Consider the following 12433-nt stretch of genomic DNA (forward strand, 5'->3'; position numbering starts at 1 on the left):
GACTCGGCGCGACTTTTGAGGCTCTCTCTTCTCTTTTCCTCCTCTCTTTCTTTCTCTCTCTTTCTTCTCTCCTCTTCTTTCTCCTCTCTCTCGCTTTCTTCTCTCTCTTCTTTCCCCTCTCCTCTCCTTCTCCTCTTCTTCTCTTCTCCTCTTCTTTCTCTGTTCTCTCTTTCTTTCTTTCTCTCCTCTTCCTCCTCTTTCTTTCTTTCCTTTTCCTCTTTTCTTTCTGTCTCTCCTCTTTCTTTTCTTTCTTTCTCTCTCCTCTTTCTTTCTTTCTCTCCTTTCTTCTTTTTTCTTTCTCTTTCTGTCTTTCTTTCTTCCTCCTCTGTTCTTTCTTCTCCCTCTCTCTGTCTCTCTCTTCTTTCTCTCCTCTTTCTTTCCTTTTTTGCCTTCCGCTCTCTCTCCTTTCTCTCCCCTCTTCCTTCTTTCCTTCCTGCTTTCCTTTTTTTCCTTCCTTCCTTCCTTCTCTCGTCCTTGAGAGGAGAGGCCCACGGTGGTTGCTGACCAAGCTCGGTAGGACTCGAGGATATCAAGGTACCTAATTTATGATCACTATAATATATATATATCTATCTATCTTTTTTTCCCCTCTAAACTCCATCTCCGTACCTCGTACAGCTCCTCGGAAGCCATGATCCCGAAGCTGAGCGTGGGCCAAGTGTGAGGGCAGCACTTTATGCGAGCCCCCTGTTCGCGGCGCTCCGGCCTCCTCTCGCCGACGGACGGACGGACAGACCGAGGGGGTGAGTGCCAGTGCGCACGCCGTACTGCGCAGCATGGGGTGGGGGGGGAGAGGGAGGAGCCCAGCCCCGCTCCATGAGGGAGAGCCGACCGGAAGTGGCTGGGGCGCGCGCGCGCCCGTCCGCGAGAGCGCGCAGCGCGAGGGGGTGTGAGAGAGCGAGCCGCGGGCGGGAGAGAGAAACGGTTGGAAGGGATCGAGCTGGCTGGTGCTCACGTGACGATGAGAGGTGGGGGGGGTCGGTGACGTTCCCAACGGGCGGCGCTGTCAGGTGTGAAGGGGCAGGCGGGTCGGTCGGTCTGGTACTGTCGGCCGCAAGGTGCTGTCGCTCCCGCTATCAAGGTGCAAGACTTTGCCCTCATTCATGGCCGTTGGCTTGTTTGCCCTGCTGGGACGGTGGCCGTTCCTCAGAGCGATCCGGTAAGCCTCCCTCTCCCTCTCTCCACCCCAACCCACTCTGTCCACCCCCCCCCCCCCATCTCTCCACCCCCCCCCATGTCTCCACACACCCCCCCATGTCTCCACACACCCCCCCATGTCTCCACACACCCCCATGTCTCCACCCCCCCATCTCTCCACCCCCTCTCCACCCCCCCCCATGTCTCCACCCCCACCTCTCTCTACCCCCCCTCTCCACCCCCACCTCTCTCTACCCCCCCTCTCCACCCCCACCTCTCTCTACCCCCCCTCTCCACCCCCCCCCATCTCTCCACCCCCCCCCTCTCTCCACCCCATCTCCCCCCCATCTCTCCACCCCCCCATCTCTCCCCCCCCACTCTCTCCACCCCATCTCCCCCCCATCTCTCCCCCACCTCTCTCTCCACCCCCCACCTCTCTCTCCACCCCCCACCTCTCTCCACCCCCCCCATCTCTCCACCCCCCCATCTCTCCACCCCCACCCCCTCTCTCCACCCCTACTCTCTCCACCCCCACCTCTCTCTCCACCCCCACCTCTCTCTCCCCCCCCCCCACCTCTCTCCACCCCCCCCATCTCTCCACCCCCCACCCCCTCTCTCCCCCCCCACCATCTCTCTCCACCCCCACCTCTCTCTCCTCCCCCCACCTCTCTCTCCACCCCCCACCTCTCTCTCCACCCCCCACCTCTCTCCACCCCCCCATCTCTCCACCCCACCCCCTCTCTCCACCCCCTCCCCGCACCCCAACCCACTCTCTCCACCCCCCCTTCTCTCTCCACCCCCTTCTCTCTCCACCACCCTTCTCTCTCCACCACCCTTCTCTCTCCACCACCCCCTCTCTCCACCACCCCCTCTCTTCTCCACCCCCTCTAAACACCCCCACCCTCTCTCTCCAACCCCCCTCTCTCTCCACACCCCCCCCCCCTTCAAGCAAGGTTCCCTTGTTTATAAGGTTCAAAAGTCCAGTCGTGGTTCAACAACACTAGGGATGTCTGTCATTTCAGCACCGAGTTTGACCTGATCTGCAAACCACTCAGTGCAGGAAGGAACTGCAGATGCTGGTTTACACTGAAGATCTACATGAAATGCTGGAGTAAACTCATCGGGACAGGCAGCATCCGTGGGGGGGGAAGGAATGGGGACATTTTGGTCCAGATCTTTCTTCAAAACTGAGAATCAAGCGAGAGGTAAACTAGAAATATTCTTCTTCTTCGAGTCCACACACAAGATTAGAAGTTGTTCAGCCAGAGCTGAACACACTTCTCGGCATCACCACACAACGGTGTATGTCTTGCGCTTCTTGTGCGTGGTGGTGGAAGGATTTGTGAAAACAGGGCCGCGACATGAACGCTCTTTCCTTGACCCCACTAGAGATATGAAAAGGGACATAGAACAAGTTAATGAACGATATGCAAAAAGACAGATCTAAGGCAGTAATGGTGATCAAGGATAGGTGGGGCCTACAATGGGGAGGGAGAGGGGATGCAAGAGTTATTTGAGAATTCCTCCAAGTTCAAGTAACCCTTGCATTCTCTCTCTCTCTCTCTCTCTCTCCCCCTCTGTCTCTGTCTCTGTCTCTGTCTCTCTCTCTGTCTCTGTCTCTCTCTCCCTCTCTGTCTCTCTCTCCCTCTGTCTCTCTCTCCGTCCTTCCCCCACCCTATTCATCGTACTAGTTTTGCTGTCCTCCTGCTGAATTTTGCTGTTTATATTGCTTGTTACCGCCTTCCGCACAGCCTACAATGGATCATAGATAGACTTCAGACTGAAGAAAGATCTCGACCCATTCTCTCCAGAGATGCTGCATGTCCCGCTGAGTTACTCCAGTTTTTTGTGTCTATCTACGGTTTAAATCAGCATCTGCAGTTCCTTCCTACAATGGACCATTGTGGTTTCCACCTTTCCTTGATTATTGTTGCTGGCTTTGTTCTGCATTTTTGCTTATTTTTCATACATTTTTTCTATGTACCTTTTCACATCTCTTGGTTTCCTCTCCCCTGATTCTCAGTGTGAAGAATGGTCTCGACCCAAAATATCACCTATTCCTTTTCTCCAGAGATGCGGCCTGACCCAGTTATTCCAGCTTTTTGTGTCTATCTTCACAACAAACCACTTTATTTTGGGGGCAAAGTCCAAAGAAGGGTCCCAAGAAGAGTCCTGACCTGAAATGTCGCCTGACCGCGTTCTCCAGAGATGTTGCCTGACCTGAGTTACTCCAGCACTTTTTTTTTGCTTGCAATTTCCTCTTTCTTGCAATACTTTCTTTGCTGTCCTGGTAGGGGCCCATTTGTCATCTTAGGTTTACGTATTGGTGCACAAGATGTGTGTCTCAATGATTACTGACCGGTGGCACTAATGTCCATGGTGATAAAGTGCTTTGAGAAGTTGGTTATGGCCTACCTCACCAAAAACCTGGATCCATTTTGCCTATCGCCACACTCTGGTAACGGAGGATGCAATCTTGCTGGCTCTCCACTCTGCACTGACCGCAGTCAATAAAAACACATACGTCAGACTGTTATTCATCGACAACAGCTTGGTATTCAACACCTTCATCCCTCCAAACTAACTAAGAAGCTCACAGAATTGGGTCCCTACGCATCCCTCTGCAACTGGATCATCAACCGTCATCAATAGACCACATTCAGTATGAATTGACAGCAACACTTCCTCCTCAATAACCATCAGCGCAGGAGCACCTCAAGGCTGTGTGCTCAGCACCCTGCTCTACTAAGTTTATACTCATGACAGTGTAGCCGGATATCATTCCAGCTCCATCTTCAAATTTGCCGACACCAGCGTCGTTGGACGAATTATGGATAGCTGCGAGTCAGAGTACAGAAGGTAAATTCATTAACTGACTGAATAGTTCCAGATCAACAACCTTGCTCTCAACGTCAGTAAAATCAAAGAAATGCTTGTTGATACACACAAAATCCTGGAGTAACTCAACTTTGGAAGATGAAAGCCGCGGATCGACAAACCTGTCCTCATAGTTGGCATGATGGTGGCAAAAGTCAAAAGCTTCACATTCCTAGGTGAGCATATATCTGTTCTCGATCCAGCATTTTAATGCAATCATAAAGAAACTTCTACATGTGCAAACATGAGAGCATATTGACTGGTTGCATGAGGCCTGGTTTGGCACCTTAAACGCCCAGAAATTAAGACGATTGCAAAAAGTGGTGAACACTGCTGGTCCATCACAGGTTCTGACCTCCCCACCATCAAAGAGATCTACAAGAGTCGCTGCCTCAAAAAATCCAGCATCATCAAAGATCCATACCACCCTGGCCGCACACGCATTTCATTCCTGCCATTGGGAAGAAGGCGTAGGAGCTGAAAACTTGTCTAGGTTCAGGAATAGCTTCTTCCCTATAGCCATTTGGCTATTAAACGCTACAACCTCCAAATAAGCTCCAAACTACATAGACTTGGGGGCATTTTTTTTTCTGCGTTATTGTTGTCAATAAGCATTCTTGACTCTTGACCATTGCTCTCATGGGAGAGCTGATCCCAGGGATTGACATCAATTCCTTTTTGGACAGTCCCCTCTGATCATTTCCACCATGGCTTTGATGGTTCTGAGTTGGACAATGAAACATATAGAATAGTTAAAGGCTTGGATAGAGTTGATATGGAGAGGATATTTCCACTCGTGGAAGGGTCTAGGTCATAACCTCAGAATTAAAGGACGTTTTTTTCGGAAGGAGATGAGGAGAAATGTCTTTAGTCAGAGTGTGGTGATTGTGTTGAATTCTTTGCCACAGATAGCTATGGAGGCCAAGTCAGTGAATCTTGTTAGGACAGAGATAGATGGATTCTTGTATAGGAAGGAACTGCAGATGCTGGTTTAAACCTAAGATAGACACAAAAAGCTGGAGTAACTCAGTGGGACAGGCAGTATCTCTGGAGAGAAGGTATGGGTGATGTTTCAGGTTGAGACCCTTCATCGGACCTTGATTAGTACAGGTACAGGTCAGAGAGAAGGCAGGAGAATGGTGTTTGGAGGGAGAGATAGATCAGCCATGATTGAATGGCAGAGTAGACGATGGGCTGAGTGGCCTAATTCTACTCCTATCACTTATGACCTTACGACATGACCGTTTGAAACTAATATGGGAACCACAGATTCTTCTATGGGCGGGTGGCTTACTGATCAAGTAGTTTGAGTTTCCTCTTACGCAGGACCTCTGCTCCTGATGTCCTTGAGGTTCTTAATGGTGACACAATCATTAATACTCCAGATGGTGGTTGTGGGCTTGAAGTTTTCACAATGCAACATCTCTGGAGATGTTCAAATCAAATCAACCTTTATTGTCATCTTGCAAAGCAACAGTTGTACAGTGCAAAATGAGAAGACGTTTCCCAGGGAATACCCGAGCATCGCACATGAAACTTAAAACATATCACACATAATAATAATAAAAACAATCCAGTCCCTGATGAAACAGTATAAATAGTTAAAAGCAGGTAAAACAGCAACATTAAAATACAGTAAACCCAATCATTAAAATGTCCAGGGCAGCTGATTTGAGTGGCCAGTACCAGTTATTAAAATGTCAGTGCAAAGCCGCAGAATCAGGTGACTGAGTACAGAGTGACTGTTTAGCAGCCTCACAGCCTGTGGCAGGAAGTTGCATTTCTTCATTGAACCTTTGAGTGCACCCTTGATTATTTATTCTGTGTTTGGTTTAAATACTATCCAGAATGTATAGAAGACTCTTTTTCCAGCATTGACTCTGCACAAAGACTACATTCTTCAGTTTAGTTTATTGTCATGTGTACCGATACAATTTTCATTGTACCGATGTACAATGAAAAGCTTTTTGTTGCTGCTATCCAGTCAGTGGAAAGATATGCATGATTACAAAGGGAATAATGTTTAGTGCAAGATAAATTCCAGTAAAGTCCGATTAAAGATAGTCTGGGTGTCTTCAATGAGGTAGACAGTAGCTCTCTTCTTGTTGTTGGTGGTAGGGTGGTTCAGTTGCCTGATAACAGCTGGGAAGAAACTGTCACTGAATCTGGAGGTGTGCATTTTTACACTTCTGAGGTGAGGAGTGACTGGGGTAAGATTGGTCCTTGATTATTTTGCAGGCCTGGCCGAAGCAATGTGAAGTGTAGATGAAGTCAATGGAAGGGAGGTTGGTTTGTGTGATGGTCTGGGCTGTGTCCACAATTCTCTGCAATTTCTTGTGGTTTTGGATGGAGCTGTTCCCAAGCTGTCATGCGTCCGATAAAATGCTTTCTACGGCGCATCTGCAGAACATCTTCAAGAGTTCTATCACTGTTCTTCAATATGCTAATAACTGTGTGCTTTTTCAAAGGTTTCAAAGGTCTTTTATTGTCACATGTTCCACTTAATAGACAATAGTCAATGGGTGCAGGAGTAGGCCATTCGGCCCTTCGTGCCAGTGCCGCCATTCAATGTGATCATGGCTGATCATCCCCAATCAGTACCCCGTTCCTGCCTTCTCCCCATATCCCCTGACTCCGCTATCTTTAAGAGCCCTATCTAGCTCTCTCTTAAAAGTATCCAGAGAACCGGCCTACACCGCCCTCTGAGGGAGAAAATTCCACAGACTCGCAACTCTCTGTGAAAAAATCTATGTCTTTTAACACCATTATCATCCTTTCGATGGGATGATATGATACCAGGGTAATGTACAACACCTCAGTTTGACCGGGAGATCATAATTTGTGGAACAGCACCACACTAATGACAACATCTTTATGGAACCAATGATCCACAGCCACCAGCTTTGTTGGACAGGACATTGTTGTTGCCAGAATATCATCTCTTCAAGCTCTCTTCTCTAACATGCACAAGGTTCAAGATCCTCTGGTGGTCAGAAAAGTTGCTGAAAACATATCGATATCACCTGGGAAAAGCAAGTTATCTGTCATTTCAAACCAAAGTAAAGGCGTTGGTGTGCTGTCTTGGTCATTGCTTCATTATGGCTGGTCCAGGACTAGTTGCTAGTGATATTTACTCCTTGAAGCTTTCAACCATCTCCAGGCTTTGGGGAGGGTGCAGAATTAGTTCAACACAATGTGCCTCGATTGGGGTGCATTGGCTATAAGGAGAGATTGGACAAACTTGGATTGTTTTCTCCGGAGCATTAGAGGCTGAGGAGCCACCTGATGGAAGTATCTAAAGTTATGAGAGGCACGGGTGCAATATCGGTGTCTCTTTCCCAGGGTGGAAAGGTCAAATACTGCAAGGAAAAGGTTTAAGGTAAAGGTGGGAAGGTTTAAAGATTTACAAGATGGAAGCAAATACGAGAGGTATTTGAATAGCATTTGTACATTCACTTGAACAGGCAGGGATTAGAGGAGTAGGGGCCATATGCAGGCAGATAGGATTAGATTACATTAGATTGCACAGACATCCCTGAAGTGTCTGTATGGCTATACTGTTCTATGTTTGTTTTTGATCTTGGCATCTAGGCTCAACTTCAAAATCTTAACTGACATGAAACTTGATCGTACAATAGACAATAAGTGCAAGAGTGGGCCCTTCGAGCCAGCACCGCCATTCACTGTGATCATGGCTGATCATCCACAATCAGTACCCCGTTCCTGCCTTCTCCCCATATCGCTTCACTCTGCTATCTTCAAGAGCTCTATCAATCTCTCTTGAAAGCATTCAGAGAATTGGCCTTCACTGCAGAGGCAGAGAATTCCACAGATTTACAACTCTCTGCGTGGAAAAAGTTTTTCCTCATCACAGTTCTAAATGGCCTACCCCGTATTCTTAAACCGTGACCCCTGGTTCTGGACTCCCAACATCGGGAACATGTTTCCTGCCTCTAGCGTGCCCAAATCCTTAATAATCTTATATGTTTCAATAAGATCCCCTCTCATCTTTCTAGATTCCAGAGTATACAAGCCCAGCCGCTCCATTCTCTCAGCATATGACAGTCCCGCCATCCCGGGAATTAACCTTGTAAACCTACGCTGCACTGCCTCAATAGCAAGAATGTCCTTCGTCAAATTTGGGGACCAAAACTGCACACAACACTCCAGGTGTAGTCTCACCAGGCACCGTACAACTGCAGAAGGACCTCTTTGCTCCAAAACTCAACTCCTCTTCTTATGAAGGCCATCATGCCATTAGCTTTCTTCACTGCCTGCATTACCTGCATGCTTATTTTCAGAGGGGCATATATAGACTGGGTGAACGTTCCATCGTGTGATGTCACAATGCCCAATGCCCAAAGACATTCTTGCCATAGAGGGAGTACAGAGAAAGTTAACCAGACTGATTCCTGGGATGTCAGGACTTTCATATGAAAAAAGACTGAATAGACTCGGTTTGTACTCGCTAGAATTTAGAAGATTGAGGGGGGGTCTTGCAGATGCTGGAAAATCGAAGGTACACAAAAATGCTGAAAAACTCAGTGAGTTTGTTGGGATGGATGAGGAGAGAATATATGTCCCAAAGTATAATTTTATTTAAAGAAATGATATGTAAACTTGGGCATAAATCATTAAAGATGCATGGCAGATGAAGTTAGTTAATCAAGCCTTATTTAATAAGTACGGAGATAGGCAATTGAACTTGAGTAGTATGCTATACATTTACAAAATGTATTTGGTCTCGAGCACGGTGATTTCCTGAATTCTGAGGACCACTTTTAATTGAGGATGTGAAAGCCCATTAAAATGGCACTGACCTTGAGTACAGGCCTTCCAGATTTACAAGATTTGTTCCAGGAACGAGGGACCACAAATGCAAGAAGAGTCTGGATAAGTGATTGCTCCAGAGAAGAACTAGAAAATGCCAAATGGAGTTATTGCAAAGTTTAGAGCAAGTAAAGAGTGAAGAGATCTCCTTTGGTTATGGACGACCTGATCTGCAGAAATCTAACTTTACTCAAATTTGTCCCATGCATTTTCAGGCTAGTAATAATAATAACATTTTTCATTTATGATTCAATACAGTTATATTTCATTAGTTTACAGGCAGAAAAAAATGAAACGTAGTGGTGTGTTAACTCAGCGGGTCAGTAAGCATCTCTAGAGAACATGCATTGGTGATCTTCTGGGTTGGAACCCTTCTTCCTCCAGCACTTTGTCTTTTTCATAAGTTCTACGTGCAGAATTAGGCCATTCGGCCTATTATGTCTAATCTGCCATCAACTACATTCTCCTGCCTTCGCTCAATAACCCCTGACACCCGTACTAATCAAGAATCTGTCAATTTTATCTATTGACTTGGCCACCACAGCCTAGAAAGGAGATGAGAAGGAATTTCTTTAGTCAGACGGTGGTGAATCTGTGGAATTCCCATTCTCCCAACTTGACACCATTTAGATAATAATCTGCCTTCCTGTTTTGCTACCAAAGTGGATATCCTCAGATTTATCCACATTAAACTGCATCTGCCATGCATCTGCCCACTCACCCAACCTGTCACCTTGCATTCTCCTAGCATCCTCCTCACAGTTCACACTGCCACCCAGCTTTGTGTCATCTGCAAATTTGCTAATGTTGCTTTGAATACCTTCATCTAAATCATTGATGTATATTGTAAATAAATAGCTGCGATCCCAGCACCGAGCCTTGCGGTACCCCACTAGTCACTGCCTGCCATTCTGAAAGGGATCCGTTAATCCCTACTAGGGATTAACATATCCCTAGTAGGGATAGAATTTCGTTTCCTGTAGGCCAAACAAAATTCTATCCATGTCAGCACTCTACCCCCAATACCATGTGCCCTAATTTTGCCGACTAATCTCCTATGTGGGACCTTATTAAATACTTCCAGGTACACTATATCCACTGGCTCTCCCTTGTCCATTTTCCTAGTTACATCCACAAAAAAATTCCAGAAGATTAGAAGCATGACTCCCCTTTCGTAAATCCATGCTGACTTGGACTGATCCTGTTACTGCTATCCAAATGTGCCGCTATTTCATCTTTTATGATTGACTCCAGCATCTTCCCCACCACCGATGTCAGGCTAAGTGGTCTATAATTCGCTTTCTCTCTCCTGCCTTTCTTAAAAAGTGGGATGACATTAGCTACCCTCCAATCCACAGGAACTGATCCAACATTTCCACTATGTTCGCAATAACCAACCTGATCTCCCAGTGGCTCAGCACTTTAACTCCCCCTCCCATTCCGTATCCGACCTTTCTGCCCCGGGCCTCCTCCGTGGCAAGATTGAGGACCACCATAAATTGGTTGAGTAGCACCTCATATTTTGCTTGGGCAGTTTGTACCCCAGCTGTATGAACATTAACCTCTAATTTCAGGTAGCCCTCACTGTCTCCTCCCGTTCTCAGCTCTCCCTCAGCCCACTGTCTCCACCTCTTCCTTTCTTCTTCCCGCCCCCCACCCTCTCATCAGTCTGAAGAAAGGTCTCGACCCGAAACGTTGTCTATTTCCTTCGCTCCATAGATGCTGCCTCACCCGCTGAGTTTCTCCAGCATTTCAGTCTACCTTCGATTTTCCAGCATCTGCAGTTCCTTCTTAAACATCCTTACGTGCCCTGGGATGCAAACCATCTGGCCCTGGGGATTTATCAGCCTTCAGTCCCATCAGTCTACCCAATACCATTTCCTGCCTAATGTGGATTTCCTTCAGTTCCTCCGTCACCCCAAATCATCTGGCCACTGGTACATCAGGAAGATTGTTTGTGTCCTCCTTAGAGAAGACAGAACCAAAGTACCTGTTCAACTCGTCTGCCGTTTCCTTGTTCCCCATAATAAATTCACCTTTTTAAGTCTTCAAAGGTCCAACTTTGGTCTTAACTAATTTTATCTTCTTCACATACCTAAAGAAGCTTTTACTATTCTCCTTTATATTCTTGGCTAGCTTACCTTCGTGCCTCATCTTTTCTCCCCGTATTGCCTTTTTAGTTATCTTAGTTATTTTAGTAGGCTTTAGTAGTTATTTAGTTATTTTAGTCGGCTGCCTTGGCTAAGAAAAGCCAAGGGGGCAGCACAGTGGTAGAGTAGCTGCCTTGCTGCACCAGAGGTCCAGAATCAATCCTGACTATGGGTGCTGTCTGTACGGAGTTTGCATGTTCTCCCTGAAACTGCGTGGGTTTCCTCCAGATGCTCTGGTTTCCTCTCACATTCCAAAGACGTACATGTTTGTAGGTTGATTGGCTTTTAGAGATACAGAGCGGTAACAGGCCCTTCGGCCGTAGGAGTCTGCGTCGACCAGCAATCACCCCGTACACTAACACTGTCCGACTCCTTGGGGACAATTTGCAATTTTGCCAAAGCCAAATAACCTGCAAACCTGTATGACTTTGGAGTATGGGAGGAAACGCACGCGGTCACAGGCAGAACATTCAAACTCTGTACAGACAGCACCCATAGTCAGGCACAAACCCGGGCCATGCACGCTGTAAGGCCTCAGCTCTATTGCTGCGCCACTGTGCCGCCTCCCACTTCTGTTGGCATGCTACTGTTAACCCACAAATTTAATGGGCAAAAATGTACCCATCAACAGACTGCTTGTTTTTGTTCCATTTTAAAGAACAAAGTGTTCCAAATGTGCTTTGGTCCTGAAGTTTGTATTTAACACAAATCACATGTAGACTTGGTGGGTTGAAAGGCCTGTTTCCATGCTGTATCTCTAAAACTAAGCCAAATGTACTCATCTCAATTATTCAGGAAAGCTAACATTTTGGCAATCATTACTCATTTACAAAATTGTTTCCGTTGAATTCCAAGAAAGGCAACATTTTAAACGATCAAGGTTAAATGATTTAAATCATTTGCTGTTCACATTGTATATGTTTACATGCTAGGTTCTGTATATCTTACTAAATAAACTGGTTACATCAAGAGATGTCAATTTATTGCCATAGGCCACATATCCTATTTGTTAATTGAAAATAAATTTGTTTAATTGAGTTTAGAGATACAGTGAGGAATCAGGCTCTTTGGCCCACCGAGTCCGCACCGACCAGCAATCCCTGCACACTAACACTATCCTACATACACTAGAGATAATTTGCCGTTTTACCAAGCCAATTAGCCTACAAACCTGTCTTTGGAGTGTGGGAGGAAACCAAAGAAAACCCACGCAGGTCACTGGGAGAACATACAAACTCTGTACAGACAGCATCTGTAGTCGGGATCGTACCCGGGGCTCTGGCGCTGTAACGCAGCAACTCTACTGCTGGGCCACCATGCCGTCTTAAGCACTTGTGACCACTTTTTAAAGTGAATGTAAACTTAATCCTACCTATATTTAATAACTAATCCCATCATTAATGTTCATGCCCCAGTGTCCTTGCTTTTATCATCTGGAT

General features: G+C 46.5%; 2 protein-coding genes across 3 annotated transcripts in view; one reads left to right on the forward strand and one right to left on the reverse strand.

Moving 5' to 3' along the window:
* The window catches only part of cdyl (chromodomain Y like), a 213551-nt gene extending 212758 nt beyond the window's left edge, over positions 1 to 793 (reverse strand). Inside the window, exon 1 of one of the 2 annotated variants that reach the window (XM_033014641.1) lies at positions 610 to 793. In XM_033014641.1, the coding sequence (XP_032870532.1) occupies positions 610 to 778 (169 nt within the window). In that variant the 5' untranslated portion in view covers positions 779 to 793. The remainder of the gene's footprint in view (positions 1 to 609) is intronic. The other variant, XM_033014634.1, reaches the window with a different exon arrangement.
* A 55-nt stretch (positions 794 to 848) lies between these two features.
* eci2 (enoyl-CoA delta isomerase 2) overlaps positions 849 to 12433 on the forward strand; it is a 77455-nt gene continuing 65870 nt past the window's right edge. The window contains exon 1 of the mRNA XM_033014649.1: positions 849 to 1159. Coding sequence (XP_032870540.1) covers positions 1104 to 1159 — 56 coding nt within the window. The 5' untranslated portion in view covers positions 849 to 1103. The remainder of the gene's footprint in view (positions 1160 to 12433) is intronic.

Source organism: Amblyraja radiata, chromosome 2 (genome assembly GCF_010909765.2).
Source record: "Amblyraja radiata isolate CabotCenter1 chromosome 2, sAmbRad1.1.pri, whole genome shotgun sequence".
NCBI lineage: Eukaryota > Metazoa > Chordata > Chondrichthyes > Rajiformes > Rajidae > Amblyraja > Amblyraja radiata.